A 27,451-nucleotide genomic window follows, 5' to 3' on the forward strand; every position below is an offset into this window, starting at 1 on the left:
GTGGAAAAAACAAATTGCTGGTAGTCTAGTCAAATGTATTGGAAAGATTGCCAACAAACAGATTCTTATTGCGACAATGAAGCAAGCAAGCAAGCAGTTTGAATACCTAGGTACCGATATAGGCACGCCAAGGAAACAAGTGGGGCCGCCGCCGGGAAGCTCACCTTCATTCGATTACGATGGCAACGGCGCCACCCATGCAAAACACTGTTTACTACATCCACCACTTATCAGTACTGAGCAACTAGAAGAAGAAGCCCAACATACTTTTCCTCATTCGACCCTATACTTCTTCTTCTTCTTCGTCTTCAACCCGTGAAGGCGAGCACTACTTACCCCGCCATTTGTCCAGGCGCCCGTCCACTGCTGCTTCTTTCGCTAGGTGTGAGACTCAGCAACCGCCGGCAAACTGTTGAAGCGGAAGTCCAACGTAGAGGGCGAAGGTCCTAACAAGAGAGCCATGGCAGTAAGTGAGCACCTCATTGGCCCTGGACCCGGTGGTGGAGAGACTGGAGAAGCAGCAGAAGATGGCAGTGGATGCGCATGTGCATGTGCGTGTCCTTGTCCTTGTCCCATGTGGATGCGCGGGGCTGTTTCGACCATGATTTGTAACCAGCGAGGCCTTCTGTCAGCCAGCTTTGCTTGCGGCGAGCTTGGAGCTTGGAGCTTGGAGTCTCTCCACCACCCGAAAGGCCATTTTGCCTCCTCCCTCTTTCACTGCACTGCACACGCTTTGCTGCCCACGCACCGCCGTCCTGACACATACAAAGGAAAACATGCAGGTTGACAGTCCTGCCACTGCCGTCGAGCAGCTCAAGGAAGCGTCCAACAACAATGGCGAAATCGACGAGTCGCTCTACAGCCGACAGCTGTACGTGCTCGGCCACGAGGCCATGAAGCGCATGGGCTCCTCCAATGTCCTCGTCGCCGGTCTGCGCGGCCTCGGTGTCGAAATCGCAAAAAACATTGCCCTCGCCGGTGTCAAGTCGCTGACCCTTTACGACCCCAAGCCTGCCCGCCTCGCCGACCTCTCCTCACAGTTCTTCCTGCGCCCAGAGGATGTCGGAAAGCCGCGCGCACAGGTCACCGTGCCCCGCGTCTCAGAACTCAACCCATACACACCTGTCCAGGAATTCAGCGGGCGCGACCTGACGTCAGACCTGTCGCAACTCAAGCACTTCCAGGTCGTCGTCCTCACCGACACATCGCTGGACGACCAAATCAAGATTGCCGACTACTGCCACGACAACGGCATCTACATTGTCATCACCGACACCTTTGGCTTGTTTGGCACCATCTTCACCGACTTTGGCAAAAACTTCACCATTGGCGACCCTACCGGCGAGAACGTGAACAGCGGCATCATTGCTGGAATCGATGAGTCGGGTCTGGTATCCGCTTTGGACGAGACACGACACGGTCTGGAGGATGGCGACTGGGTCACCTTCTCCGAGATTGAGGGCATGGAGGGCCTAAACGACTGCGCGCCTCGCAAGGTCGAAGTCAAGGGACCATATACCTTTTCCATTGGCGACGTCTCTGGTCTGGGAACATACAAAAAGGGGGGCCAGTACATCCAGGTCAAGATGCCCAAGATCATCGATTTCGAGCCCTTCAGCAAACAGCTCAAGAAGCCCGAACTTCTCATCTCTGACTTTGCCAAATTCGACCGACCGCAACAATTGCACGTCGGTGTCCAGGCACTCCACCACTTTGCAAATCTACACAAGGGCGAGCTGCCACGGCCTCACCACGAGGCAGACGCAAAGGAGGTCTTCCAGATTGCCCAGGAGATTGCTGGGCAGGGAGAGGAAAAGGTCGAGTTGGACGAGAAGCTAATCACAGAGCTCAGCTACCAGGCGCGCGGTGATTTGAGTCCGATTGCTGCCTTCTTTGGTGGAATGGCTGCACAGGAAGTCCTCAAGGCTGTATCTGGAAAGTTCCATCCCATTGTTCAGTTCCTCTACTTCGACTCACTAGAATCACTCCCGACCTCGACAAAGCGCTCAGAGCAAGAGTGTAGCCCCATCAACTCCCGCTACGATGGCCAGATCGCCGTACTGGGCCGCGAATACCAGGAGAAGTTGGGCAACGTCAAGCAGTTCTTGGTAGGTGCAGGTGCCATTGGTTGCGAGATGTTGAAGAATTGGGCATTGATGGGTCTCGGTGCTGGACCAAATGGAAAAATCACAGTCACCGACAACGATCAGATCGAAAAGAGCAACCTGAACCGCCAATTTCTATTCCGACCCACAGATGTTGGCAAGCTAAAGAGTGATGCGGCAGCCAAGGCGGTAGTAGCGATGAATCCAGATCTTGAAGGCAAGATCATCACCTTGCAAGACAAGGTGGGACCCGAGACAGAGCACATCTTCAACGAGACGTTCTGGAACGAGCTGGATGGAGTCACAAACGCACTGGATAACGTGGAAGCACGCACATATGTTGATCGCCGATGCGTCTTCTTCCGCAAGCCTTTGCTTGACAGCGGTACTCTCGGAACCAAGGGCAACACCCAAGTCGTACTGCCATTCATCACAGAGTCGTACTCTTCATCACAGGATCCTCCCGAGAAGTCATTCCCAATGTGTACACTAAGGAGTTTTCCCAACCGCATCGAGCACACCATTGCATGGGCGCGCGAATCATTCGATTCGCTCTTCGTCAAGGGACCCGAAATCGTTAACCTCTACCTCACGCAGCCGGACTACCTAGGTGCATCACTGAAGCAGTCTGGAAACGAGAAGCAGACTTTGGAAACGCTACGTGACTTCCTCGTAACCGAGAAGCCGTTGTCGTTTGATGACTGCATCATCTGGGCTCGCCACCAATTCGAAAAGAACTATAACCATTCGATCGCACAGCTGCTATACAATTTCCCCAAGGACTCCACAACCGGATCGGGTCAGCCATTCTGGTCAGGACCAAAGCGCGCACCAGACCCATTGAAGTTTGATCCTAGTAACCAGACTCATTTCACCTATGTCGAAGCTGCGGCTACCTTGCATGCCTTCAACTACGGTATCAAGCCCAATGCTAGCCGCGCACACTATGTCGAGGTACTCAACGACATGATTGTGCCCGACTTCCAGCCCGATCCCACGGTCAAGATTCAGGCAGACGAGAAGGAGCCTGATCCAAACGCACAACCTTCTGGTGGCAACAATGGCGATGAGCTCAAGGACATCATGAAACAGCTACCAGAACCAAAGTCACTGGCGGGCGTGAAGCTCGAGCCTGTCGAATTTGAAAAAGACGACGACACCAACCACCACATTGACTTTATTACGGCAGCTAGCAACCTCCGTGCGGAAAACTACAAGATTGAGCAAGCGGACCGACATAAGACCAAGTTCATTGCCGGCAAGATCATCCCTGCCATTGCCACTACCACTGCGCTGGTCACTGGTCTCGTCAACCTAGAGTTGTACAAGATCATCGATGGCAAGACGGACATTGAGCAGTACAAGAACGGCTTCGTCAACCTGGCGCTACCGTTCTTTGGGTTTAGCGAGCCGATTGCGAGTCCAAAGGGCACGTACCAGGGTCCTCAGGGCCAGGTCACCATTGACAAGCTATGGGATCGCTTCGAGGTTGATGATATCACGCTGAAGGAGTTCGTGGACCATTTTGAAGAGAAGGGCTTATCTATCCAGATGATCAGTTCGGGAGTAAGCTTGTTGTATGCGTCGTTTTACCCACCGGCGAAGTTGAAGGACAGGATGGGATTGACGTAAGTTGCTGACATTTCTTCTACGCTTGTGGGGTATTGATAGCTAACTAAATCACAGAATGAGCAAGCTTGTCGAGCATGTCAGTAAAAAGGCTGTGCCGGCTCACCAGAAGAATGTCATCTTCGAGATTACGGCGGAAGATAGGGCGGAGGAGGATGTGGAGATTCCGTACGTCATGGTCAAAATCAAGTAAAAGGTTGGTCTAGGTGGCGGGAATGAAAAATGATAAAAAAGGACATTAGATATGGATATGGTTGGCCTGCATAGGATTACGCTCGACTTGGTTTTTTGGGTGTACTGGTACATATTATAGTTGTACATTCATCAATGGTTATGCATGCGTTCGCTACCTACTACTTTACTCCCAGATAGTAGCTTTCGGCTCGTTTGGGACGTGAGATCCTTGCAGGCGATCGGCCCGAGCGTGGGGCAAGAACGCCAAGGCCTGTCCAGAGTCAGCCCTATGGCGGATGCTGATTATCAAGCGCCCGACGTCTTTTCCATCTCGACGCAATAATGTAGTCGCACGCTTCTGCCCTCACACACAATCTTTCGCAAATACATGGCGCCCTCACTGGAAGAGCCGGTCCAGGTCGACCTCAATGCGCCCCTCAAAGCTGCGCCCAAGCTTGTTGCTCCAGAGCCAGGTTCGTTCGCATCTCTCCCGCGCCACCCCTCCTCCCATGTGAAATCCTCCCCTCATAACATAACACTGTCTTAAACACCGTTCTAACATACATCCTCTCTAGAGCACTGCCCAGGTCCCGAGTCCCAACAAGCAGGCCAAGCCGACTCCTGTGCCGGCTGTCCCAACCAGGCTATATGTGCCTCTGCGCCCAAAGGCCCCGACCCCGACATCCCCCTCATAACCGCCCGCCTCTCCTCCATAACCCACAAGCTCCTCGTCCTCAGCGGCAAAGGCGGCGTCGGCAAATCGACCTTTAGCACCATGCTCGCACACGCCTTCGCCCTCAACCCCAACTCCACCGTCGGCCTCATGGACACGGACATTTGCGGCCCCAGCATCCCGAAAATGATGGGCGTCGAAGACTCGACCATCCACGTCACGTCTTCGGGCTGGGAACCCGTCTGGGCCACGGACAACCTCGGCGTCATGAGCGTGCAATTCATGCTGCCCAACCGCGACGACGCCGTCATCTGGCGCGGTGCCAAGAAGAACGGACTCATCAAGAAATTCCTCATGGACGTCTCCTGGGGTGCCCTCGACTGGCTCGTCGTCGACACCCCACCCGGCACCTCGGACGAACATCTCAGCGTGAACGCGTACCTCAAGGAAACCGGCCTCACCGGCGCCCTCGTTGTCACCACTCCCCAGGAAATCGCCCTCCTCGACGTCCGCAAGGAAATCGACTTTTGCAAAAAGGCAGGCATCCGCGTCCTCGGCCTCGTCGAAAATATGTCTGGCTTTGTCTGCCCGAATTGCAGCCATGAGGCTCAGATCTTTCGTGCTAGTACCGGCGGCGCTCAACGGTTGGCGGCGGATATGGGGATCCCATATCTTGGGGCTGTCCCGTTGGATCCGCGCATCGGTATGGCCTGTGATTATGGCGAGAGCTTCTTGTCTGCGTATCCGGATAGTCCGGCGTGTAGGGCGATCCGCGAAGTGGTGAGGAGGGTGGGCGAGGAGGTGGGGTTGGGGCGGGACGAGGTGTTGGGGGACGATGAGGGGGAGGAGTAGGTCTGACTGGATCAATGGATAATTGAATTAAGAGCATATGCGCGGCGTTTATGGGAGAGTTTCTGATGGAAAATCCACTTTTTTTGTTTGTGGAGAAAATCGATTCGGAATTTTGCCTCAAAATCAACATCTCAAGTACGTTATTATCGATTAGCACAGCACTACCACCATTACCACAGTGCCTCTAAACACAAAAACTACACATCCACAATTCGGGTATAATCAAACAAAATTACAAACACACACACACACACACACATACATACTCCTCACCACCTCACCACCTCCCCCCCTGCTCCACAAACCCCGCACTCTGCAACCCCGGAATACAAAACCCATACCCATCCGTCCCACCCCCAGCATCAGAATTAGAAATCTCAACCCGCAGCGTAACATCGAGACCATGCGGCCCACACAGCCCGGAACTCGTAATCCCATTGGCGGCTGGATGTCGCGTGCCTGCTTGTTTCTCACCTGCGTGTATGGGGAGGCGGGGATTGTCTTTGCGCGAGGGGGGCGCGGAGAGGGTGGATGCGGCGTCGTTTGTGGTTGTTGTGATGGAGGGGGCTGTGCCGGGGGTGGGGGTAGGGGCGGAGAGGGTGGAGGAGGGTGGGAGGGCGGATTCACAGATGATGGCGTAGTTGCGGGAGGGCATTGTGGCGTGGTTTGCGTCTGAGGTTTTCTTGTCGATTTTCTTGTCCGTGGTATCGGTGGTGGTGGTGGTGGTGCCGTTGCCGTTTGCGTGGGCGGTGCCGTTGGGCTGGCCGTAGTTACCGTGGGTGCCTGGTGGACCGGGGTCGCGGTCGAAGATTTCGAGTAGGGTTTCGTCTGTGTCGTGGTCGAGGTGGTGGATTTTGTTTCTGCGGGCGAGTAGGTTGGCCACGGCCTGGGGCGGCGGCTTGTTGGTGATGGCTGAGCTGACAATGTTGGGCATGTAGCGCCAGTCCTGCTCTGCTGGAATTTGCAGCTTGGGGTTGGAGTAGAAGCGGCCGATGGCGGCGAGGTGGACGTCTCCGCCGAGGATGGTGACGCGGGCCGAGTACTTCTTGGAGAAGTTTTGGAGCATTTGGATGAGCTCTCTGCGCTCCGTCTTGTGTTGCCGTGCCGTGTAGTGGTCGTCCAGGTCGTCGAGCAAATCCACTTTGCCGTCGAATTGGTTGAAGAAGCCACCTGCGAATCCGAAGCGCTTGTTCAGAAATTTGATGGGCGCAATAAGGGGAGACTGCAAGATATTCTCGAGCCAGATGAGGCGTGGGTAGGCGATTGGGACACCCAGCAATAGAACCAAGTGCTTTAGTTCGGTGTTGGCGGAGAACTCCTTGTCGAGACGATCAAACAGCATCTTGTATGTCTCGGGGTAGTTGATCTGATGTCTGGTGCGCTCGGTTCTCGCGTCGAGACCTGCAAATGCAATGCGCGCACCCAGTTGGCAGTAGATGCTACGACTGCGTTCCTCAACATAGGGGCCAGGCTTGGCTCCAATGAGGTAGGATGGGTCGCCTACATCGTCGGTCATGACAAACGTATTCCTCAATTGCACATGATCCGCCGGCGCGGAACCATCGGCTGCCGCCTGAGTGGTCTGCGGCGCATCAGTGGTGAATGTGCTCTTTGGGGGTGCGAGGTGGTGTTGGAACAGGAGGTAGTATTTATGGGCAACACCACCGATACCCCTGAAGACGGCGCATTTCATGAAATGATCAGTATAGGAACCAAATCCATCGATGATGTCATGATCATCCCAAATGTTGACCTGGGGGATCTGACCGTTGGCGGTAGAAAAAGGCTTGTGACCGTACCAGCGGACATAGTTGTTGAAGTAGTACTCGTCGCAGTCTGCGCGCATTTGCTCGCCAAACGGGTATTCGCGTCGCTTATGCGGATTGTGGATGTCCGTCCACGGCTTGAGCGGGCCGTCCACGCGCACACCATCGTTGTAGATTTGGTCACCTCCTCCTATCATGACATGGAAGGGGCGCTGCTCGTGCATGCGAAGGACATCGTTCCAGAGTGCCGGACCAGACCAAGCGTCTACATCGGTGCCGACACTGAAGCCATTGCAGGAGTGGAACATGATGCGCATCGACTGGGTGATGGAGGGTATGACGAAGTTCTGCGGCTTCTGCAACTTGGCACGGTCCACGTAGACGAGATTCTGGATGTCGTAGCTCCATCGCGACTCAAACTGCTGCATGGGTGCCTCGATGATGAACCGCCAAAAGGCCTTGTTCGGGTCCTCGTACAGCTTCTCGCCGTGGAAAGTACGGGCGTCTACGGTGAATCTTGCGTTGTTGCCGATGGTCGCATTGACAGCGCCGGCAGGAGACAGGACGAGCTGTGGGCTCTGCTGTCCTGGGGTGGTGACTATCAAGACGCTGCCATGCCAGACCGGCTGGCCAGTCTGCTGATTGCTGGTGCGCCGGTAGTTGAGGAGCGGTCCAGCAATGACATCCAGGGTATCCGAGGTGCTGACGACCTGGGGTCCTTGTCCAATGCCTACTGTTCCGCTAGCATCTTCGCGAGGTTCGAGGTTTGGTTCGGCCATTGCGCTTGCCATTGCATCAGACCGAGAAATTGAATTCAGACAAAGAGCGACAGTTGTTATGTATCACACGCGTAGACGCGTCGAAGAAGTCGAAGAAAGACTTGTATACCCCAATCCAGTCAGATTCCAGTCCGGCAAGAATGGCTCACAATCGGAAGCGCGCTTGAACTACGCGAAAAAGTCAGTTGCTGGCGCGAGTGTTGATGCTGGGGGCGCAGTCTGACCTGGCGACTCGATCACGTGGAAGAGCAGCGGCGCGACGACAGAACACACCGGATAGACTGTCACTCTATCACAGACGGCGAGAACGAGACAAAGGGCGGAAGAGAGTGACGATGGCAAGCTGGGGATGGGCGGACAGAAGATTGCACAGCCTTGGTGAAATCAAGCCAGGCATGCTGTTTTTGTTGGAACTGATCGCACAAGGAAACACGGCAGGGATGTGGCTGCCGCTAGCCGGCAGTATGACATCGAGGACGACCATTTATAGTCTGGCCTCGCGGGAGCAATCTGAGCGAGCATCATCATCATCATCCTAGAGTACTAGATGTGGATCTTCACAAGCTCCGTTGCACATGTACGGCATTGTGGAGGCCAGGATATGCCCTGTTCTGCTGGGCCAATCTCTCACCTCACTACTCTAGTACACGATCAGGAGGGACTCGATCAACGGATCATAGAAGTCAGCCCGTCAGGCCGACCACATTCTGCTCTTGGAGGCAATCATCGTCTTCTCAGCCACAACCCAAGCTTTCGGTGCCAAGTCCATGCCAAGTGCAGCTTGTGTGGTTGGTGACGTCCGATCGTGTGGCTGGGGAACCACTGGCGATCATCTCGTTTCCCATCCGGTAGTGATAAGAATCTGCAAAAAAAAGCCAGGAACATGCATGTCGAGACGCAAGTAGGGTAGGGCGTTGGTGGTGTGGCTGAGGTCTGTCGAGTTGGAGCAACAGTAGTATCTGTAGAGAGAGTATTCGTCTACAGGATGTTTTCACTCAGTTGGGAAGGCTTACTTACATAAGCTAGTCTTGGCGTAGCTTTTGTTCCCCATGTGATCCTCTTTGGTATCTACGACACAAGGTACACAATCAACAAATAAATCCCAGGGTCATACGACGGGTAAAATTAAGATGTACGTTTTGGTCTTGGTCATTCCTTCAACAGCCCCATATATCCATCAACCCCTCTCGAAATCCAACGCAGCACTTCCATCCAGTTCATAGTTTTCCCGTGGCCTTGAACCGAACCAGTCCATCCTGAAAAGTCGTGGCAACATGTACACCACGGTCATAATCCCACATCCGACTCGTATGTAATCCTCGCCCGCCCGTCACCCTCGTCATCCACGCCTCCTGTACAAACCACTTTCTTCCATCAGCATCGCCTCCTTGCTTCCCTCCCAGACCACCAATGTTACAAAGCGGCGTCGATCCATCTTCCCACAACGTAGGATCGGCATTTGCATGGTTGATGCGCGGCTCAGCTAGCATGAACAGGTCTCTAATCCCAACATGGAACATCACCGTGTGCGATAGTGAAGCCATTCGTGTAAAGTCCCGTCCGCGGTCAACGTGGTTTGGTATGATGAAGAGGGAATTGCGATCCGAGGCGTAGAGGTGAGCGCAGGCGTGGAGGTTAGCTTCCCTGGTCAAGCCCATCTTTTCGGCCGAATTACTCGGGGGAGGGGGAAAAGGCGCTGTGGGAAGGGGTAAAGCACCACGCAGGGAGTAGAACATCAGCTGCCTCCTATCCAGCGGGTTCCTCGAATTGTTGAATACGCTCATGTCGACTTTGCGTAGATGCAGCCCTCCTATTGGATTAAAGTGCTCTGGATGTGCAGGGAGATAGGTTTCACTAAAGTGCACCGAGTCATTGCTTGGTGTCGCTTCATGTTGCATCGGTTCATTTTCTCTTCCTTCGAGGGCAGCGTGGTAGGTTTCCTTCAAGTGTATGATGTCCTGGATATCAATCGGCGAGTCTTCTTCACGTTTGAAGGAGCAGGTGCAGGTGAACATGGCGCCATGGCTGGCGACTTGAGACACGCTCACAGCGCGCGTGATGTAGTTGTAGCCATCGCGGATCTTGGCCACACGGTAAGTATAATGCTCCTCCGGACGACCTCCGAGGGTGAAGTACCCCGTGATATTCTGCATCGAACTGATTAGATGGAGTTACAGCCGAGGAGGAAGGAATAGCACACGTGTATCATGTATCCCGCTGGCACAGTTTGAGCAGCTGCCCATGCAGCTTGGGCAAACACATGGCCACCATACGTTCCATTCTCCCCTCCAGTAGGTGAATATGCTTTCACTATCGAGCGAAACGTCCCATCATCGATGCGCTCAAGTTCCATGACCTTGTCGAAGGGCAGGACATGCCTATCTGCAGTGAAGTATGGACGTACCACCATGACGAAGACTGATGGAGTTGGGATCAGGGCAAGCGCTACATCTCAAGGCAGACGACAGCATTTTGATACCTTCAAGTCGCAGCCGTGGCACGAGAGGTGGTGGACGCGGTGAAGTTACCTCGGGACACACGACTAGCGCGGGCGTCGGGATCAAAGGTCACCCAAGTCCGTGATATCCCCGGTGACGCCAGTCTTGCTTCATCGATCGTGATAACGCGTCACGCCTCGACGTTTTCGAAAAATGAAGAGTCTCCTGTCCTCCCTCAATGCGCGTGAGACAGCGGAGCCTTGAGCCAGCTTCCTTGACTAATTCTCGCTTCCCACCACGAGCCTAGCCTCATCCGAACTACCCACCGTCCCGTTTAGCTTCAACATGGCTCTCTCAGAGTCATCACCACTCCTGCTGCAGCGAGAAGACACACTTCCTCATGTCCCAGACGAAGAACATCCAGATCCAGCACCACCTCGTGCAACTTTTGCCAGTAATCTCACTGCTCTGGATGGCTTCGCCCTTCTCATCAGCATAGTCATTGGCTCTGGTGTCTTTTCCTCTCCCGGCCCCATCGATGCCAATGTTCCTTCTCCAGGCGCTGGACTTCTCATATGGCTTCTCGGTGGCATTCTAGCGTGGACTGGAGCGCTGACCATGGCCGAGCTAGGCACTGCTTTTCCAGGCGAGGGCGGCATCCAACCTTATCTCACCTACATCTATGGCGAAGTCTTTGGTTACATGGCAGCCTGGTCATGGATCACAGCAACTATGCCAGCAACCCTGGCGATCTTGAGCATCGTATTTGTGGAAAGCATTTATTCCAGCTTGGGAATCAACGAGCCTGATCCACCGCTGACGCACAAGCTGTTATCCTTGTTGGTCCTCGTAGTAGTAACCACCCTAAACTCCATCAGCACAAAGACAAGTACAAGACTTTCTGGCTTTTTCGTCGCTGTCAAATTCTTTACCATCATTCTCCTCATCATTGCTGGTCTGGTCGTTATCTTTGTGTACGCAGCAGGAGGCAAAGATCTTGGAGGCAACGATTGGCACAGACATAACTGGTTCACTCCCCGCGACACAGTCCTTCCGAACGGAGACCGCCTCGACTGGACCAAAGTCACCGCCTGGGAATCCCTAGGTTTCTATAGCACAGCCCTATATGGCGCACTCTGGGCCTACTCTGGCTGGGACAAGGCCAACTACGTTGCCGCCGAGCTGCGAGAGCCCACCCGCCAACTCCCCCTCTCCATCAACACTGCCATCCCCGCCATTATCATCTGCTACGTAGCCGCAAACGCCGTATACTACATTCTTCTCCCCTGGCACATTGTCTCTACAACCGACGCCGCAGCCGTTACAGCAATCACTCACTTCCTTGGCAAAGGCGCAGCCTATGTCGCCACTGCTCTCATCTGCCTCGTCATCGCCGGCTCCGCTCTGGGCAACTCGTTCGTCGCAGGTCGCATGACAGTTGCTGCGTCCAACAACGCCTGGATCCCCCGCATTTTGGGCAGTGTAGGCCACATCGGACCTTCCAAAATTTCGTCTTCCCGCAACGAGCTCGACCCCATCACCCCCGACGAAGCCCTCAACGAGGGTGAATCCCCCATCAATGCACTCCTTCTCAACACCCTCCTCAGCGCAATATACATCCTCTTTGGCAACATGCGCATCCTGCTTACCCTCAACGGCCTCGCAGAATACGCCTTCTTCTTCCTCACCGTCCTCGGCGCCATCATCCTGCGCTTCCGCGAGCCGGACCTACCGCGCCCCGTTAAGCCGTTGCTACTTGTTCCGTTGCTGTTTGCGCTGATTAGTGGGTTCGTGGTGGTGAGGGGCGCGGTGTTTGCGCCGGTGCAGGCTGGTGTGTTGGGCGCGGTTTGGGCGGTTGGCTTGGTGGGGTTTTATGGGAAGAGGTGGTGGTTGGGGAAGATGGGGGAGGGGGACAGTGTGTCGTCCATATGAGCGTATTTTTTGGACGAGAATACTTCTTCGGCTTGTTACTCGAATCTAGCGTGTGCGGCCAAACAGTCGTCTCTGTACACGACGATACTACCCCTAGCCACCCACGCAATCATTACCCTAATGTCAAATAACGCTGTCATGCACCTACTCAATCCCCTTCACACTTACCACTAGAGCAACACCAACATCTCTCTCCACTGAACCCTTCCACTCCGTCAAAAGCACGCAACCACGAAGCTAACCAACCATCTTGAATGATAACCCCATTTGATATTTATCTGTCATATTCCTATGTAAAACCGCCTAGCAAGTTAGCTATGTGCGTGGTATATTGAGCAGAGTGCAGGTTTGCCAGAGCTGCAGGAAATGCAAAATTTTCAATCTTTCAGGGGGAGGGGGGGTTTGATGTGCATGGCTGGATGGGGGAAGAAATTAGAGGTAAAGTATGCGGATGTATGAAAGAAGGTTCTTTGGTACATTGTGCGGCTACGATGACATTAGATCTGGTGAGAGGCTGTGAGCGATTGGATTGAATGATGGGCGGTAGTTCCCTTGAATTAGTGCCGTCGATGCGTGTGGAGAATGCGAGCGATGAAAAATCATGAGGCGCACATAATCACAATAAAATAGATAGAATGCGAGTCATGTGTCTAGGAATGCAATACATCAATCAAGTCCATGTAAACAGAATTGGTATCATGACATCTCGCACCACTGCTTAATTAACACCCACTCCAACCGCACAATGTAACAAAAACCTTATGCCCAACAGAACAAAAGTAGCCTAAGCATGAGGAGCTACCGGTGCCTTGGAAAGGTGTTCAGTCTGAGCCTCCGTCTCACCTACAACGCTGTGCCTCCGGTCCTTTCCAATGTAATTCGAGTCTGGCAACATATTCAAGAGATCCTCCTTGGCATCCGTCTTGCGCTGGTGCAGCCAAAACAAGATGCCGCCCACAAAAGCGAGAATAGCAACGACGGCGTAGTTCCAAACGAGCAGGGGATCCTCTGACAGCGAGACAAACGCCTGGCCGAGCGCGTTGGAAAAGGCGGACATGAAGTGCCAGTACGAGGTCACAAGGGAGCGCATGTTCTTGGGCGCCTTTGTAAAGGCGAATTCGAGTCCGGTGATGGAGGTGAAGATTTCGGAGAAACCGACGAGGATGTAGGGTACGGCTTGGACCCAGACGTTGATGGGGGCGGGGGCGCAGTCGGAGCCGTTCATGTACTTGCCGCATGCTCCGGTGCTGTAGATGAAGTGCTGGATAACGGATGCAGCGACCATGGCCATGGAGGCGAGGATGAAACCGAGGGCAATGCGCTTGATGGGCGTGAAGCGGATGTTTGCCTTGCGGAGAGCAGGATAGAGGAAGTTGTCGACAATGGGGATGAAGATGACGAGGGAGATGGGGTTGAGGTTGGTAATCACATCATTGGGCACACCGTTGCGCGTCATGGTGGCCGCTTGCGAGGTCAGGTTGTTGTTCATCTGGTTGTAAGACAGCCAGTAGAGAGGAATCCAAGTGAAGCACGAGCAGGCACGGAGACCACGAGCGACCTGGTCAACCCAGGCATCGTCAAACTGCATCCATCCAGGCTTGTTGGCGCCGAGATGGCTGGGCTTGACATCCTCCCAGAAGCGCTCGTTCTTCAAGTTCTTGCGTGTCTGGACGGGGTTGACGGACCATTTGCCCTTCATGGCGAGGCCGAGGAGTTTCATGGCACGGACTAGGACAGAGCCTGTGGGAGGGCTCATGTGGTACTTTTTGCGGCAGAACCAGAGGACGATTGGGCAGAAGCAGAACATGATGGTGGGGAGCAGCCATGCGCACCTGTACAAGTCAGTATTTCTTGATTAGGGGGCACAGGACCATCTCATACCAGAAGCCTATGTATTTTTCCACAAATACCATGGATAGTTGTCCAGCGAGTGATCCGATGTTGATAAACATGTCTGATCGCCAGTTAGTACACCTGATCTGGGGGCATCGGCCAGCAACATCAACACAACGATAATCCACACAAATCTACTTGTACGATCTGAGTATACCATAAAGTACACTATCGCAAGTTTGTGCTGATGTAATTTCTTGTCGTTGTATTGTCGTAAAGGTCAGGAGCCCCTCGAAAAGGGGCTTCTGCTCTCAGACTTGGAACCGAAACAAGTGAACTTACAAAAGTACAGAAAGATACGCGAGAGCGTAATGTTGGGGTCAGAGATGACGCGCTCGCCCGTCTTTGGGTCCTTGATGACACGAGGCTTGGTCTGGCGGTACTGCTCGGCGATCAAAGGAGAAATGTTTGCCTTGAAAGCACCGGTTCCGAATCCAAGGGTGATGACCCCGAGGATGAAGGGGACAATGGCATTTCCGCCGGTAAGAACATTTGGAATAGCCGAGACAATGAGCAGGATGTGACCAACGATGGAGAAAGCAATGGCGATGAAAATGGTGTTGAAGCGTCCGAGGTACTCATCAGCAATGATTGCACCAATGATGGGCGTAGTGTAGGACCAGAATGAGTTGAATTGACCAATGCCAAATGAGGCTCGCTGGCCCATTCCTAGAGCTCCAGGTTGGCCCTCGGAACGTGGATCAGCACCAGTTCTTGAGACAACGCCGTCGATGACGGGGAGCTCCTGTTGGATGAAGTTTGTGTCTGCAGTGAATCAGTATACTTCTATTCCCCAAGTTACGTGAACGACGTACATAGCACTTGGCAACCATAGTATCCGAAACGCTCGCAAAGCTCTACGAAAGCGATAGTGAAAGCCGTCCAGGGGATCTTGCCCGACACACGGCGCAGTGTCTTCAACTCCTCCATGGTAGGCTCCTCGCCCTCTAGATCGGCCTCGAACTCAGCGATAACATGATGGCTGTTCGTAGTGTCGGAGCGGGAAAGCGCATGTTTCTCCTCCACTTCGTAGAGCGGAGTTGCGACCTTGGGCTCATTGTGCATGGCCATGTCCACTGCGTTGGAAGCGGCGTTGGCTGTCATGATGGGCAGATTTCCAGTTGTCCTGGTGGTACAGTGGATTGTGGAGACCTTGCCAGGAGACTGGATTTTGGACACGAGCGTGGGACAAAACGATTTGCCTGCTACCGTGGTATCGAGTAGGCCACGCCGGTGATTTTAAACTCGCCTTGCAGCCATCACGAGGCGGCAAGACTGGTGCCAGGGTATAATGCATATCTTGGTATTCGTGTCATACTGTATCGAGCAGGTGAATTACTCCACCGTAACACTGTAGCCAGGGCTAGTTCGTGGCTAGAGGATTGATAGGCCGCCCACCGATATGGTCTTGTGAGAAGACCTGCAGCATCGGGCCCTTTCAAAACCAGCAACCGCGGTCAGCATTGTCAGAGCTTCGCAAAGCCAAGGTTGTGGGATGGACGGGGGTCCACTCAAACGATATATTCGTTCAGTGCTTCATGGCTTGGCAGTACCGCTGATCTTGCGATGAAGATATTTCTCAGCCATTCACGGCTTCCGCGACCCTAGCTCTTTCTTATCTGAACTACATGCTGTACCAACCACACGCCGCCGCCGAAAGACTATGTCGAGCCGAACGCCGAATTGTACGACAAGCGAATCATTTCGTCGGTGAACATGAAGAAAAGCATGCGCAAGCCTTGCAGAGTGAGCGAGCCTCGATCGACTTTCTCAGTTGATATCGTGCTCGTCACCGAACGTAGAAATGGCTGTCCCTCCGACTGGGCGCCGAGAGTCTCCGCCTTGCTAGGCGTCTCTTGCCCTGGGCTGCACTCCACACCACAAGCGCCGCTGAATCTGCTTACTGACTACCACCGAACAGGAAGCTGAATTTGTTTCGGCAGGCCATGGCCGACTCTTGATCAAAGCCCATGTACAATCGATTCTTGCGCCAGGCCCATTCATCGCCAGCGGACGCCCCGCCTTCTAGTCGCTTTCTCGAAACACACGGCAAAGGCGTATCTTTCTCACGGATCGAGTTAAGACCGCCAAAGAGAGATGTGTGCTGGTTGGCGAAGGCTTCGTATCAAGGCGGAAGCTTCGCTGCTGTTGGACACATGTGAAAGTGCGCCAAGAAACTTGAGCGGCGTAGTTGAGGCATGCTGTGTTCCGCTGGCTTGGCAGAGTAAGATAGGTATGTTGCAGAATCCTCCTTTGTTGGAGGCGTGAAGGATGAACTTGGTGATGTTGGTGCTGTCGCCACTCTGGCGCAAAGCAGGCCTGCATGTGCTTATCACTCCAGACTCATGATTCGAGCGTTACCGGTAATCGCCGTCTACCGGCGTTCATTTCTGGAAGCTTGAGTTGCTGGGTCACTGTCACTTCATGCGCGCTCCACCTTGGTCCCTGATTCCAGGAGTCGCAATCTGTATCCACAATCGCGATCGAGACCAGAGTCCTCATAACAGTGGGGACTTTGAACAGGTGGGTCGTAGCAGTCACCGTTGGCGCAAGACTGGTCGGTACCTAGATAAGCATCAAGTACCTTCCATTCGTCCCAAGACGTGCCGCACTGTATCGAGTCAACATCAGCGCTCCTTTCATCTCGAATACTGGAACCAGTAGAATTTTAGCTAGAGATATGAGGTCAATCTTTCAACGCACCTCACAACACCTTATAACCTCACCTTGAAGACAGCCTTTAAATATAAACTACCCTACCATAACGCTCCTCATAATCATAGAGTTCAAGCATCTGCCATCACTTTAGACTGTTGTACATTATCCTCCACATACTGCATTACAAGAATTCCGATATTTATATATAATGACTACACACTCATTTCCAGCGCTATGTAAAGTGCCGTGAAGGTATCTACAGGAATTCAAGGACCACAAGTGTTATTTATAGCCAACGAAAAACTCCACTAGGACATGGTGATGCCGCCTTTTTCTTCGCAAGGACATGGGCTCAATATCATCTGCCTTGGTCAAAATATTGTTCAAATCGCCACAACTTTCCTATCAGTGCAGTGTCTTGAAAACAACTCTCATCCACGGGTAATTAAATCCAGGTACAGCTATCAGGATCCAGGTAGATTCTCATATACCTCTTCATGAATCATAATTCAACTTGAAAATTCACACCCATACTCCCAACAACACAAACTCGATCTCAGCCGCCCCCTACTATACCACTACACCCGCGCAAGAACAAACTGCATACAAACCTCTACACTTAAATCTCTGCATATTTCACACACCTAACAGGATTCAACAGACCCGTACCCAAATACCAAGCTCACTCCACCGCTTTCCCATCTTCGCTACAGCAAACATGCTCTCAGAAGCAGTAGATGCAGAGTCCAAGGTCGTAAACCATTGTTGATCAAGGCTTTATGATGCATGGTGAGAGATAGCAGAGGTATTGTGGGCTACTGGTGATGCAAAAAGCGTGCAGTATACAGGGTGGGGAGAAGTTAGGGTGGCGTGTGGGTCTCTGCAGGAACGCAGTATATCATATTCGCCACGGGTAATAGGGGAGATGGGGAAGGATTTATGTATTAGTGCTGTCGCTACTGGTGCTTGAAGAAGTAGTCAGGGGGTTGTGAGCAGGGATGGTATTGTTGGTCATGTGTGGTTGTGGTTGTGTAGTTATTAAACGTTTGAGAGGTAGTTAAACTTGATCATATGATACCATTCAGCATTTTACTACCATGGTATATCACTCTGCCACCTTTGATTGTAATTCTCACATTGCCACATCAACACTGTATTCAATATCCTGCCCACAGCACCATCCACATCGATAACATTATCATTATATTTCGTAAACGCTAAACGGCCCCGCTATGCGCTCTTCCAACATCAAACGATTACGAACGAAGCCTAATAACCAACAGGTTCATCGTTCAACGGCTCACCCTTGGAATAATGATTAACCCAGTTGAAAATCTCCTCATGCCACACCAAGCTATTCTCCTGCTTGAGCACCCAATGGTTTTCATCTGGGAAGTTCAAAAACCGGCTCGGAACACCGCGAGCCTGCAGGATATTGAACAAGCTGAGACCGTCGCTCTCGGGCAGACGGTAATCGAGCGTGTTGTGGATGACGAATTGGGGTGTCGACCAGTTAGCAATGTGGTTTTGCGGGTTCCATTTGTTGTAGGCGTCCGACTCCCAGATGCTGCCGTTGTAGTCGTGGCGGATGAACCATAGCTCCTCTGATGCCCAGGCGCCTTGGGTGTTGGAGATGCCGTCGTGGGTGACGAGGGCTTTGAATTTCCTGCCGAGGTCGTGGGATTGGATCCAGTTGGTCATGTAGCCTCCGTAGGAAGCACCGGCGGCGAAGCCGTTGGCGGTGTCGATCCAATTCATGTTGGTGTCGACGTAGTTCCATGCGTTGACGAGGTCCTCGTATGGCCAGCTGCCCCATGCGCCTTGGACTGCGTCGGTGAGAGCCTGACCGAAGCCTGTGGATCCCGTGGGGTTGGGTGCGACTACAATGTAACCCTGGTCGGCCCAGACTTGGGGGTTCCAGCGGTTCGACCAGCTGTTGAGCCAGGCGCCCTGTGGACCACCGTGGATGAGGAAGGCAAGCGGATATGTCTGATTTTCCATGTAGTTGGAGGGCTTGACAACAATCGCGTGCAGAGGGTCTTTCTGAGCAGGGTTGGATGCGTTGAAGAAGATCTCAGAGAAGGAATGGGCACCAAGGCCTGCAAGGTTGGGATCAACCTGGGAGGCATCGAAGAGGGTGTGTTTGGTGCCGTTTGTAACAGTGTAGTACTCGGTTGGCGTCCAGACAGCAGTACCCGTGACAAACAGAGAACCACTGGGGAGGACGGAGAATGATGAAACGGATGTGTTTGAGGTCATTGGCTCAGGAACAAAACTCTCGTCAGCATCAATGGGGAAGTTGAAAACCTTAACACGACCGTAGTCTTCAGCAGTCACGAAGATTGATTGGTCATCTTCAGCCCAAGTAAGTGGGCCTTGGACCCAGCGGTCGAAACCAGCACTCAGCGACTTCCAGTTGCTTACAGAAACACCGTTACCTTCAACAGAAACGTCGACAGTGTACAGAATCCACCTGTCCGACTCGTAGTAGTCTTCGTCTTGCTGGATGTAAGCAAGCTTAGAGCTGTCTTTGGAGAAGGAAGGTTGGCCAGATGCACCCTTGTGGCCAGCCTGCGCTGCCTCAGATTCGGGACCGTTGAAAGCAACCGGAGGCTCAGACGAGGCAAATGAGCCAACGTAGGCATAACTAGCGGTGTAGTTGGCCTTGTTCAACTGGGGCGCCTTGCTAACGAAAGCGTACATTGAGCCATCTGGGCTGATGGCGTAGTCACTGGAATCGCCGAAGGGCTGGATGGGGGTCTCAGGCTGAGTAGTGGTAAAGTTGATGCCGTGGTTCAAGTTACGGAGACCAGTGCCAGCTAACGCATAGCTATTGTTTGCTGAGAGAGCACCGGCAAAGACAGCGTATCGATTCTTCGTCAGCCACGTATCCCAATGGCGGGCATAGATGTTGGAGTAAAGGCGGGCGGTGCTGTGGGGGACAACCTCGGTTTCGGGGTTGACTGCAGTACCGTTGGGGTAGGCCATCGAATGGACCAAAAAGTGCAAGTCACCTGAAGAGGTGTTTGCAACCCTCAGACCAGAGTATGGCGCGTCAAGAGACGCAACCATTGTGCTAAAGAAGATCAGCCACGATACTAGTCAAAAGCATGAATCCTGCACATACCTGGTGTTGGGGCTCTTGAAATCACCCATCCACAGCGTGACACCCCCGGGAACCTCTTCGTTGGTACCATTGATGTATAGAATACCCGTCTCAGTCCCAGGAAGCCAGACAAACTCGTTGATCTCGCTGGCATTCCATCCTGATTCGGAGATGTCGCCGGTCTTGAGGTCAATCTGGTTCAAGCCAGAGCTACCAGAGTGCTCTTCGAAAGAGTACTGCGAGTAGGTGAAGAGTGCGACAGAGCCATCGGGGCTAGGTTCCGCTGCTCCACGACGAACCGTGCTCAGCAGGAGCCTGGTGAAATGTCAATCGGACATGTCGTACAAGCACATGGGGATGATTCACGCACTCTGGGGTAAGTACACAAGCGCCAGTCGCGGCCAATGCTGCGACAGTACTCAGGTAGCGAGCCATTGCAAATACGACCAGCTTCGTAAAAGCTCAATTGGACAAGGTCGATGAAAGGGAGAGAGCCCAGCTCCAGGAACGGCAGCAAGCTTATTTGAATATCCAGGTGCTGGGCCACATTGATCCTGTCTGCCATGCGCGCATTGCCTGCGGGGTCCCTACTGCGTGCCGGTTGGCGGTACCTGGGCGTTGATTGAGTCGTGCATTGTTGTTGGCTTATCCAGCAAGACGCTTGCATCAATCCTCCGCGGTCACTGCTATACCCCAAATGACACAAGATGAACGCTTCTCGCTATTACCTCCTGCCTTTTGCAGACTAGAGCTATGGGTGCGCAAACAAGCTCGTCTTCGATGGGGTGCCAAAAAGCGTGTTTCTGCGTCGTCGTCTTGCCATTGGCGCCACACAGCATGCCGCAATCGAGCTTCACTTGGCCAGCCGGGTCTCCATACTCTATGAGTTCAGGTAAGAAGTTGTAGGCTAAGGGACTGGCCCGGAATGTTGGAGCTCATCGCCAAGTCGCGCCAGCTCGTACTCTAGATATGTCGGTGGCGGGTAAACGGCGCAGCCGAAAGGGGAAGGTCACAAAACCGCAACCATGTCCCAGCTTTGCGTGCCACTGTCGTGTGCCTCTTACCTAACGGTACAACACACTCGTTTCTTGCCGTCTGTCATCATATACGAGCTTCTAGATGGGACGTTGTCGGCGAGGCAAACTCTTCAGGCCCTCCTTGGCTTGTGGTAGTGTCTCTCCACAAAAGGATATGCGTCCGTGGGAGTCCTCTTGCTGCAGAGTGACAAGCAAAACACCTGCCTTGCGTAGCCTAGGCTATCACAGGTATCAGAAAGGCTTGTTGAATCCGTCGGTAAAGTTGGCCAATATGACGATTGGCCAACAACAGTCAATACTGCTACAGGATTGAGATTTGCCAAGCTCGTATAGGTATGCCTGCACCTGATAAACACACGGAATCCTGGGGCTTTGGCTCCGGGGATTTATGTTGGTAGCATGCAGGTCCCCTGTACCTATATTCCATCGGAAGCTGTGTGGATAACGGATCATGTACCATTCCAAGAAAGGCCGGTATCCTCGCATGACTCGTCAAGATCCACAGACCAGGAATCTGCCACAACAGCATCGGATCTCGCATGCCTCCGAAACACCACCGGCTGCCAGCTATCCAGTGGAGTGTTTCTGTAACTCATTCATCGCGGTTCCAATGTTGCGGTTCCCCAGATCTTTCGTTCCATGTGTGACCGCCTCGGCTATCGGTTTTACTAGGCACAGATGCAACGCTAGTACCTAAGGTACGTCTGGCTGCTTACATCCTTTCTCCTTTCCATCAAATGAACAATCCTCATTCGAAGCGTCTCCGTCTCATATTCTCCAGGAAAGTTCTATGCTCCTCCTCTTCGTCAAGAACTCGGCATGCTGCTGGTGTTGATATGAAGGTTTTGGTTTTGGTTCCGGTAGAGAAGTCATCTGCGTTTCCAAGGACGTGGCCACCGAAAGGTCGGAAGCCATTTGAGGTATCTTCGATGCATGGCTGTTTGGCTATAAGCAACAAGAAATCTCCGAAGTCGGAACGATATTTCTCAATAACATGTGCCAGGTCCTTGGCATAGACATGTGGCTTGATGCCTACCAAGACATTGACACTCTTGCTCATGAGTGTTACCTTTGTAACAAGAAGCCAAGAGGCGTGCTTGCCCCAGTGCTTTCTAACCCACCACCATGTGAATAGCAACGGGCCGAAAGACTTTTCCATGGTATACTGGGCGAACATCAAGTCATCTCGTACGGGTCATACCATCGTGAGGATACCCTGTAAGAGAAGAGATCAAGTAACCGTATCGATTACAGTATATACAGTTTCCAGCCTTTGTCAGACCTGCGATAATCTCCACAAATACAAAATGTTGATACAATTGTTATACAGCCTAGCAGTACAGGGCGTAAAGTGGGAAAATAACCACAGAGGGTCTGGGACAAACCAAGACAACTGGAAATGCTATTGGTCATAACGTCAGACATGGTAACAGTTGGGGCCGGAAAGCGCCAACGCTTGTAGAAGAAACGTGCCGAAACCATGCACGGCAATCCAATGCAATACAACAAGCCCATCAACCCATTGGTCATATCGGGTTGGTGCAGGCTATGGGCTATTGCCCATCAGGACCTCTTATCTCGCCCCAGCACCATGTACACATAGCTCGTCCAAAGCGGCAGCCACAGCCACAGCTGGTCTTATTGGCGGGGAACCTGTTTGCAATAGCATCTTCTTCCTTCTCATAGCAACGTAAACATAGCCAGCGATCGAGGAAACGGCTTTGAAGTGTGCAATGACAAGAGTCGTCCTGCGCCCCATTCCTTTTCCGTGTGATAGCCTGCTGAGGTAGACAATCGCGACAAAACCAACGTCGTCTCTGGAGCGCAGTATTGTGGAAAGCCCGCAGGACTGGCGATGGGCTCGATACGTTCGACGGCACTGATAGCGCCAGCGAATCCTCGCCGAGATCAACGCTAAGAATACTCTCAACGCATTCAGGTGGGCCGTATTCCTGCTCGTCAAAGGGAAGATCGATGAATCCCGAATCATGATATGGTGCAACTTTCTGCTGCGATGGATCTTGCCATGGTGCTCCATGAGCGTTCAGATGATTTGGGCTGAGAATCGGTACCTCCGGGGCATCAAGCATAACGAAGCCACTGAAGTTGGGAAGCTCATCCTCTTCAACTGGTGCTTCGTAAATACTTTGGTACACGCAATGAATGCGACACTCGTCACAGGTGTTGACCCTGCATTGCACACATGGCCGCGTTTCGACACTCTGGCTGGTGGAGGTGGAGGCGCATACAACGTATTGCGTACCTAGACAAGAATCCGGATTTCCTGATATCTGGTGGCGTCTCTCTCGGATCTGAATGCCCCTACCAGGACAGGGCATTCTTTCCAGTAGATTCTGGAGACTTCGTAGTCGAGGCGCTATGGCTTCGTGGAGCGCCTTTGCCGACAGGGCAAGTGCCAAGAGATCTTCTGGACTGAGATTTAGTACGATGCTAAGAAGTAGACCATACTGCTGAACAACTCGGAGAAGTGGACAAACGCTTCTTCCGGTTGACGGTGAGTCTGATCTTATCTTCTTGTAAGCCCTTGCGACGTCCGAGTTTGGCTGTCTTTTTCGTTTTGTGACTGTGCTCGACTTTGTGTCCTGGCGGTTCCCATACTCGTGGCGTACCGGTACCGGCTGTGCAGAGGTTTCAGATGCGGTGCCGCAGTCATGTTGACGAGGAGGTCGCGGTCGAACAACAGTTGCCATGTCTAGCGCGAGTAAGCACTGGGAGCATCTGCCTTCACCAAGGTCAAGCGCAAACGATATTCATGGTCAGGTCCTCTGTGGTAAATGGTCACCACGAATCCCTACCACAAAATATCACAACATCACCATCTTCCCAGAGATACAAGAAATCCGGAGTAGTAGCCGCTCCGTACGAGTGGCTCTCCGATGCAAGAATACAGGGAGTGCGCAAGGTCGCACATTGTGTAACATGGCTGTCGCGTGGTGGAAAAAGCTGATTTGACGTACTGTGGCTTTTGACTGTGACCTCTGAAGCTACTCCCTCATGCGGACGCTTTTCCAACAATCGTGAAAGCGCCTAATTATGCTATAAAGGCCAAACTTGGATCCATGGTGCGCACGAGGGAATTTTGTCGTGTGTGGGTGGGAGAAACGATCGGCCAGTTTCGGAACAACAAAACGATCGTCAATGCAGGTGAGAGCGTGCCTGGGAGGCATCCAAGCCTTGTAATAGTGAATGAGAGATGAGCGAGAAGGTGAGACTCTCTCGTAACGGTCTTCGTCTTGCTCAGCTCGATAGATCTTGTCAATCAGATGGCCGAATATTATTCCGGGAGAATGCGGGGAGGGATCCCGATGACGTCCGATGGCCGTGTGGAGGAAAAGCTGACATAAGACTGCCTCGGCTCAACCTTCCCTTCACCCATCCATCATGATCGGTTCGTGTGCGATCTTACACAAGTTGAACTTACTTGGAGTCTCACGGCAATCAGACGACATTGTGTTTACAATACACAGGCCTAGCACAGAAAATCCCGTTATCATTCGTGATATCAATACCTATCGAAACTATTCAACTCCTCACGGCCCATTCCACTTTTCTGTCCTCACTCGCAAATATCTCTCATACACACAGTCTTCCTACTTCCCATCCGGAATATCATAGCAACACCCAATATCCAGGACGTTATAGAATTGACAATCTCGTTGCACGTAGAAGCCTCCCTTCTTATAGCAAGTATCCTGAGTAGTGCAGATACCCGAAGGGATTGATCGGCCGCATGGGGCTGGGTAGGGGTCTTTGGTGGCGGGTGCAGCAATTGCGAGCGACGTTATGGTAGTAAGGATGACGAAGAGATTCATTTTCGTGGTCGTTGAAGTGTGGTGGTAATGGTATTATGCTGGACTTTGGGTTGGTATTTTGGAATAGAGGGCTGCTCTTATAAGGTGACGGAGAGAGTGGTGAGTTTGTGGTGATGTGTGGTATACGGTGGCACCCGCGAAAGCGATGCTCTTAGGGTTTTTATATACATATACCTTGAATCTGAACGCTGCTGAATTATTGAATTCCTTGCCATGTCTTGCATGCTAAACATAGGTCAGGGTATCATCAATCCTGGTTTTGAGTCTGCATTGCATGCACGCCGGCCACTCCGTCGCCATCTTATCATACTGGGCATTACCTGCGAAGAAGATGTCAACGTCTGGTTCATCCAATAACAGAAGTGTGAATCCGCTTTGATCCAAGAAGTTCATCTATGCATATTGTGCGGGGCACTTTAGCGAGTTGCCTAATATACAGCCGCCAGATATCTTGTTGATAGAACCGTTTTCGAAAGTTCACATCCCACTAGGTATTTTGCCAAATTAAGAAGCCTCGTACTTTTTCCCGCCCATCGACCACCGATAGCGATGACATCGCGTCTCTGTTCGATGCATGGAGTGACCACAAGTTTGAACCTCATGTGAACGAGGAGTGGCGTTCGTTGCCATCACCTAGCCGTACCTGACATCTCCAGACCCTTCTCGGAACCAATCATCGCTAGCAAGGCCCTCTTCCGCGGTTGCATAGTTGATGATTGTACTCTTTGTGGTGGTGTATGCATGATAAGCATCTATCCCGTTCTCGCTCCCAACACCTGAGCTCTTGATACCACCCCACGGTGAGCTAGGATCATTGCGGTGGTGCGTATTCACCCAGCAAATGCCGCTCTCGATGCTCTCCGAAACTCTAAAAGCTTGGGAAAGATCCTGCGTCCAGATTGCTGCGCCGAGTCCAAATTCACTGTCATTCGCCAAGTTCAATGCTTCTTCTTCGGTGTCGAAACCAACGACAACAATGACCGGGCCAAAAGCCTCTTCTCTCCAGATTCGGGTATCGGTGATCTTTTTGGAGGGGCTGTCGGTAAGAATTGTTGGCGGGTAGAAGTAACCCTGTGCAAAATCTGTGTTATCGAGAGATGATGTTCCGCTCATCCTTTGACCACCCGTGATGACCGTTACACCTGCTTCGACAGCGTCATTGACCAATACCGAGACATTGTTGAGTTGTTTCTCCGAGATCAATGGCCCCATCATAGATTTTACATTCTTTGGCGAGCCCATTCGTCTCTCGATGCTCTTCGATTTGACCTTTAGCTTCTCTACAACCTGATCGATGACCCTATTGTGCACTATAATGCGAGTTGCCGCAACGCATGTCTGGCCGCTTGCAATAAAACTTCCAAAGACGATGCCATTGACAGCTAAATCGATGTGCGCTTGCTCAAAGACAATGAGTGGGGCTTTCCCGCCAAGTTCAGCGGTATAGTGAGCAAGGTTCCGTCCAGCAGTAGCCCCAATGGCTCGGCCAGCAGGCGTACCTCCGGTAACGTCGACCTTTTTGATCAGTGGATGTTCCACGAGCGCTTTACCGGTGGTTAGCCCATCCCCCGGTAGCACATTGAAGACACCATCTGGCAAGCCGGCCTCCTTGAACAATTTCCCAAGCTCGATGCTCGTCAGAGGAGTCAATTCACTGGGCTTCAGCACAATTGAATTACCACCAGCCAGTGCAGGTGCTATCTTCTTCACAGCGATCAACATGGGATGGTTGAACGGCGTTATCTGCGCAACGACACCGAGAGGCTTGCGGTCGATCCAATTGTGCAGTTTGCCGACGGTAGGCAGTACGGATCGCTCCTCGGTCCTGATAAGCGCAGCGTAGTACTTGAACCACTTGACTAGAGTAGGCACTTGCGCATTCATCTCTCTGATGGCTCTTCCAGTCTGTCGAACTTCCAGCTCGATCAGTCGTGGCAAGTTTTTAGTCAAGAATTCAGCAATGCGGTCCAAAGTGTCTGCGCGAACATGCCGCGGAGCTTTGGACCAGACGCCGGATCTGAATACATTGTGTGCCTTTTTGACAGTTTCATCTACGTCTTTTGTTGATGCAGCATGGCAATATGCAAATATCTCGCTGGTTGCGGGATCTTCAATATGTAATCTGAAATTCGATTAGCAATTGTGGCTTGTGGAGAATGAGGGTTGAACTGACCGCTCTGCGTTGCCTTGAATTTCTGCCCCTCCAACCCACATGGAGAAAGTCTCTTTGTTTCCCGTTGACATGGCAGCGTGCTAAGTTGTTGTAGAGGCTATGTCAAGATGGAGAAATCCAACAAATGCAGTTGGAGACGACTGGGCGCGGAGGTGGCCGATGAGTGGATCGCGATAACGCTGGTGGCTTGGCGAGATTTGCCTAGCCACTGTGTAGGCCTGCATCACTATGGGTGGATTAGACGTAGCTTACAATGTCAGAGTGTATGGAAGCAGCCATGTAAGAATATCAAGAGCTAACATGTACTCCTTGCTTTGATGAATTATGATCCCGTTCGTCGCTTCACTGGCAGGATGTGCCTTCGAATTGATGACCATTTCGTGAGTAAAGGTGACTGAGGTTT

At 52.4% G+C, this 27,451-nt stretch overlaps 10 protein-coding genes across 10 annotated transcripts; 3 read left to right on the forward strand and 7 right to left on the reverse strand.

The window, feature by feature from the left end:
* Positions 1 to 776: 776 nt before the first annotated feature.
* Positions 777 to 3,737, forward strand: UBA1 (E1 ubiquitin-activating protein; the record flags this gene model as incomplete). The annotated part of the gene is made up of 1 exon (XM_003837274.2): positions 777 to 3,737. One exon carries the CDS (start codon positions 777 to 779, stop codon positions 3,735 to 3,737), a length of 2,961 nt encoding a protein of 986 aa, XP_003837322.2.
* A 559-nt stretch (positions 3,738 to 4,296) lies between these two features.
* NBP35 (cytosolic Fe-S cluster assembly factor nbp35) lies at positions 4,297 to 5,433 on the forward strand (the record flags this gene model as incomplete). Its single annotated transcript, XM_003837275.1, has 2 exons — positions 4,297 to 4,381; positions 4,484 to 5,433. The coding sequence occupies 2 exons, from the start codon at positions 4,297 to 4,299 to the stop codon at positions 5,431 to 5,433; spliced, it is 1,035 nt and encodes a 344-aa protein (XP_003837323.1).
* Positions 5,434 to 5,710: 277 nt separating this feature from the next.
* IAQ61_003764 (uncharacterized protein) lies at positions 5,711 to 7,990 on the reverse strand (the record flags this gene model as incomplete). Its single annotated transcript, XM_003837276.2, has 1 exon — positions 5,711 to 7,990. The coding sequence occupies one exon, from the start codon at positions 7,988 to 7,990 to the stop codon at positions 5,711 to 5,713; it is 2,280 nt and encodes a 759-aa protein (XP_003837324.2).
* A 1,205-nt stretch (positions 7,991 to 9,195) lies between these two features.
* On the reverse strand, positions 9,196 to 10,388 carry IAQ61_003765 (uncharacterized protein; the record flags this gene model as incomplete). Its single annotated transcript, XM_003837277.1, has 2 exons — positions 9,196 to 10,125; positions 10,179 to 10,388. 2 exons carry the CDS (start codon positions 10,386 to 10,388, stop codon positions 9,196 to 9,198), a joined length of 1,140 nt encoding a protein of 379 aa, XP_003837325.1.
* Positions 10,389 to 10,761: 373 nt separating this feature from the next.
* Positions 10,762 to 12,348, forward strand: IAQ61_003766 (uncharacterized protein; the record flags this gene model as incomplete). Its single annotated transcript, XM_003837278.1, has 1 exon — positions 10,762 to 12,348. One exon carries the CDS (start codon positions 10,762 to 10,764, stop codon positions 12,346 to 12,348), a length of 1,587 nt encoding a protein of 528 aa, XP_003837326.1.
* Positions 12,349 to 12,953: 605 nt separating this feature from the next.
* On the reverse strand, positions 12,954 to 15,441 carry IAQ61_003767 (uncharacterized protein; the record flags this gene model as incomplete). Its single annotated transcript, XM_003837279.2, has 4 exons — positions 12,954 to 14,180; positions 14,230 to 14,302; positions 14,524 to 15,006; positions 15,057 to 15,441. Coding segments are annotated over 4 exons (1,989 nt in total), but the record flags the coding sequence as incomplete, so codon positions are not given.
* A 2,467-nt stretch (positions 15,442 to 17,908) lies between these two features.
* On the reverse strand, positions 17,909 to 20,970 carry IAQ61_003768 (uncharacterized protein). The gene is made up of 3 exons (XM_066096091.1): positions 20,376 to 20,970; positions 20,027 to 20,320; positions 17,909 to 19,975 (listed from the first exon to the last, which is right to left on the reverse strand). The coding sequence occupies exons 1-3, from the start codon at positions 20,438 to 20,440 to the stop codon at positions 18,169 to 18,171; spliced, it is 2,166 nt and encodes a 721-aa protein (XP_065953967.1). The 5' UTR covers positions 20,441 to 20,970; the 3' UTR covers positions 17,909 to 18,168.
* An 820-nt stretch (positions 20,971 to 21,790) lies between these two features.
* On the reverse strand, positions 21,791 to 22,201 carry IAQ61_003769 (uncharacterized protein; the record flags this gene model as incomplete). The annotated part of the gene is made up of 1 exon (XM_003837282.2): positions 21,791 to 22,201. The coding sequence occupies one exon, from the start codon at positions 22,199 to 22,201 to the stop codon at positions 21,791 to 21,793; it is 411 nt and encodes a 136-aa protein (XP_003837330.2).
* A 394-nt stretch (positions 22,202 to 22,595) lies between these two features.
* On the reverse strand, positions 22,596 to 24,323 carry IAQ61_003770 (uncharacterized protein; the record flags this gene model as incomplete). The annotated part of the gene is made up of 2 exons (XM_003837283.2): positions 24,021 to 24,323; positions 22,596 to 23,753 (listed from the first exon to the last, which is right to left on the reverse strand). Exon 2 carries the CDS (start codon positions 23,751 to 23,753, stop codon positions 22,596 to 22,598), a length of 1,158 nt encoding a protein of 385 aa, XP_003837331.1. The 5' UTR covers positions 24,021 to 24,323.
* A 1,185-nt stretch (positions 24,324 to 25,508) lies between these two features.
* On the reverse strand, positions 25,509 to 27,425 carry IAQ61_003771 (uncharacterized protein; the record flags this gene model as incomplete). The annotated part of the gene is made up of 2 exons (XM_066096092.1): positions 25,509 to 26,997; positions 27,301 to 27,425. The coding sequence occupies 2 exons, from the start codon at positions 27,423 to 27,425 to the stop codon at positions 25,509 to 25,511; spliced, it is 1,614 nt and encodes a 537-aa protein (XP_065953968.1).
* Between the last annotated feature and the right edge of the window lie 26 nt (positions 27,426 to 27,451).

The sequence above is a fragment of the Plenodomus lingam genome (genome assembly GCF_022343315.1).
Source record: "Plenodomus lingam strain CAN1 chromosome Unknown contig_18, whole genome shotgun sequence".
Classification (NCBI taxonomy): domain Eukaryota; kingdom Fungi; phylum Ascomycota; class Dothideomycetes; order Pleosporales; family Leptosphaeriaceae; genus Plenodomus; species Plenodomus lingam.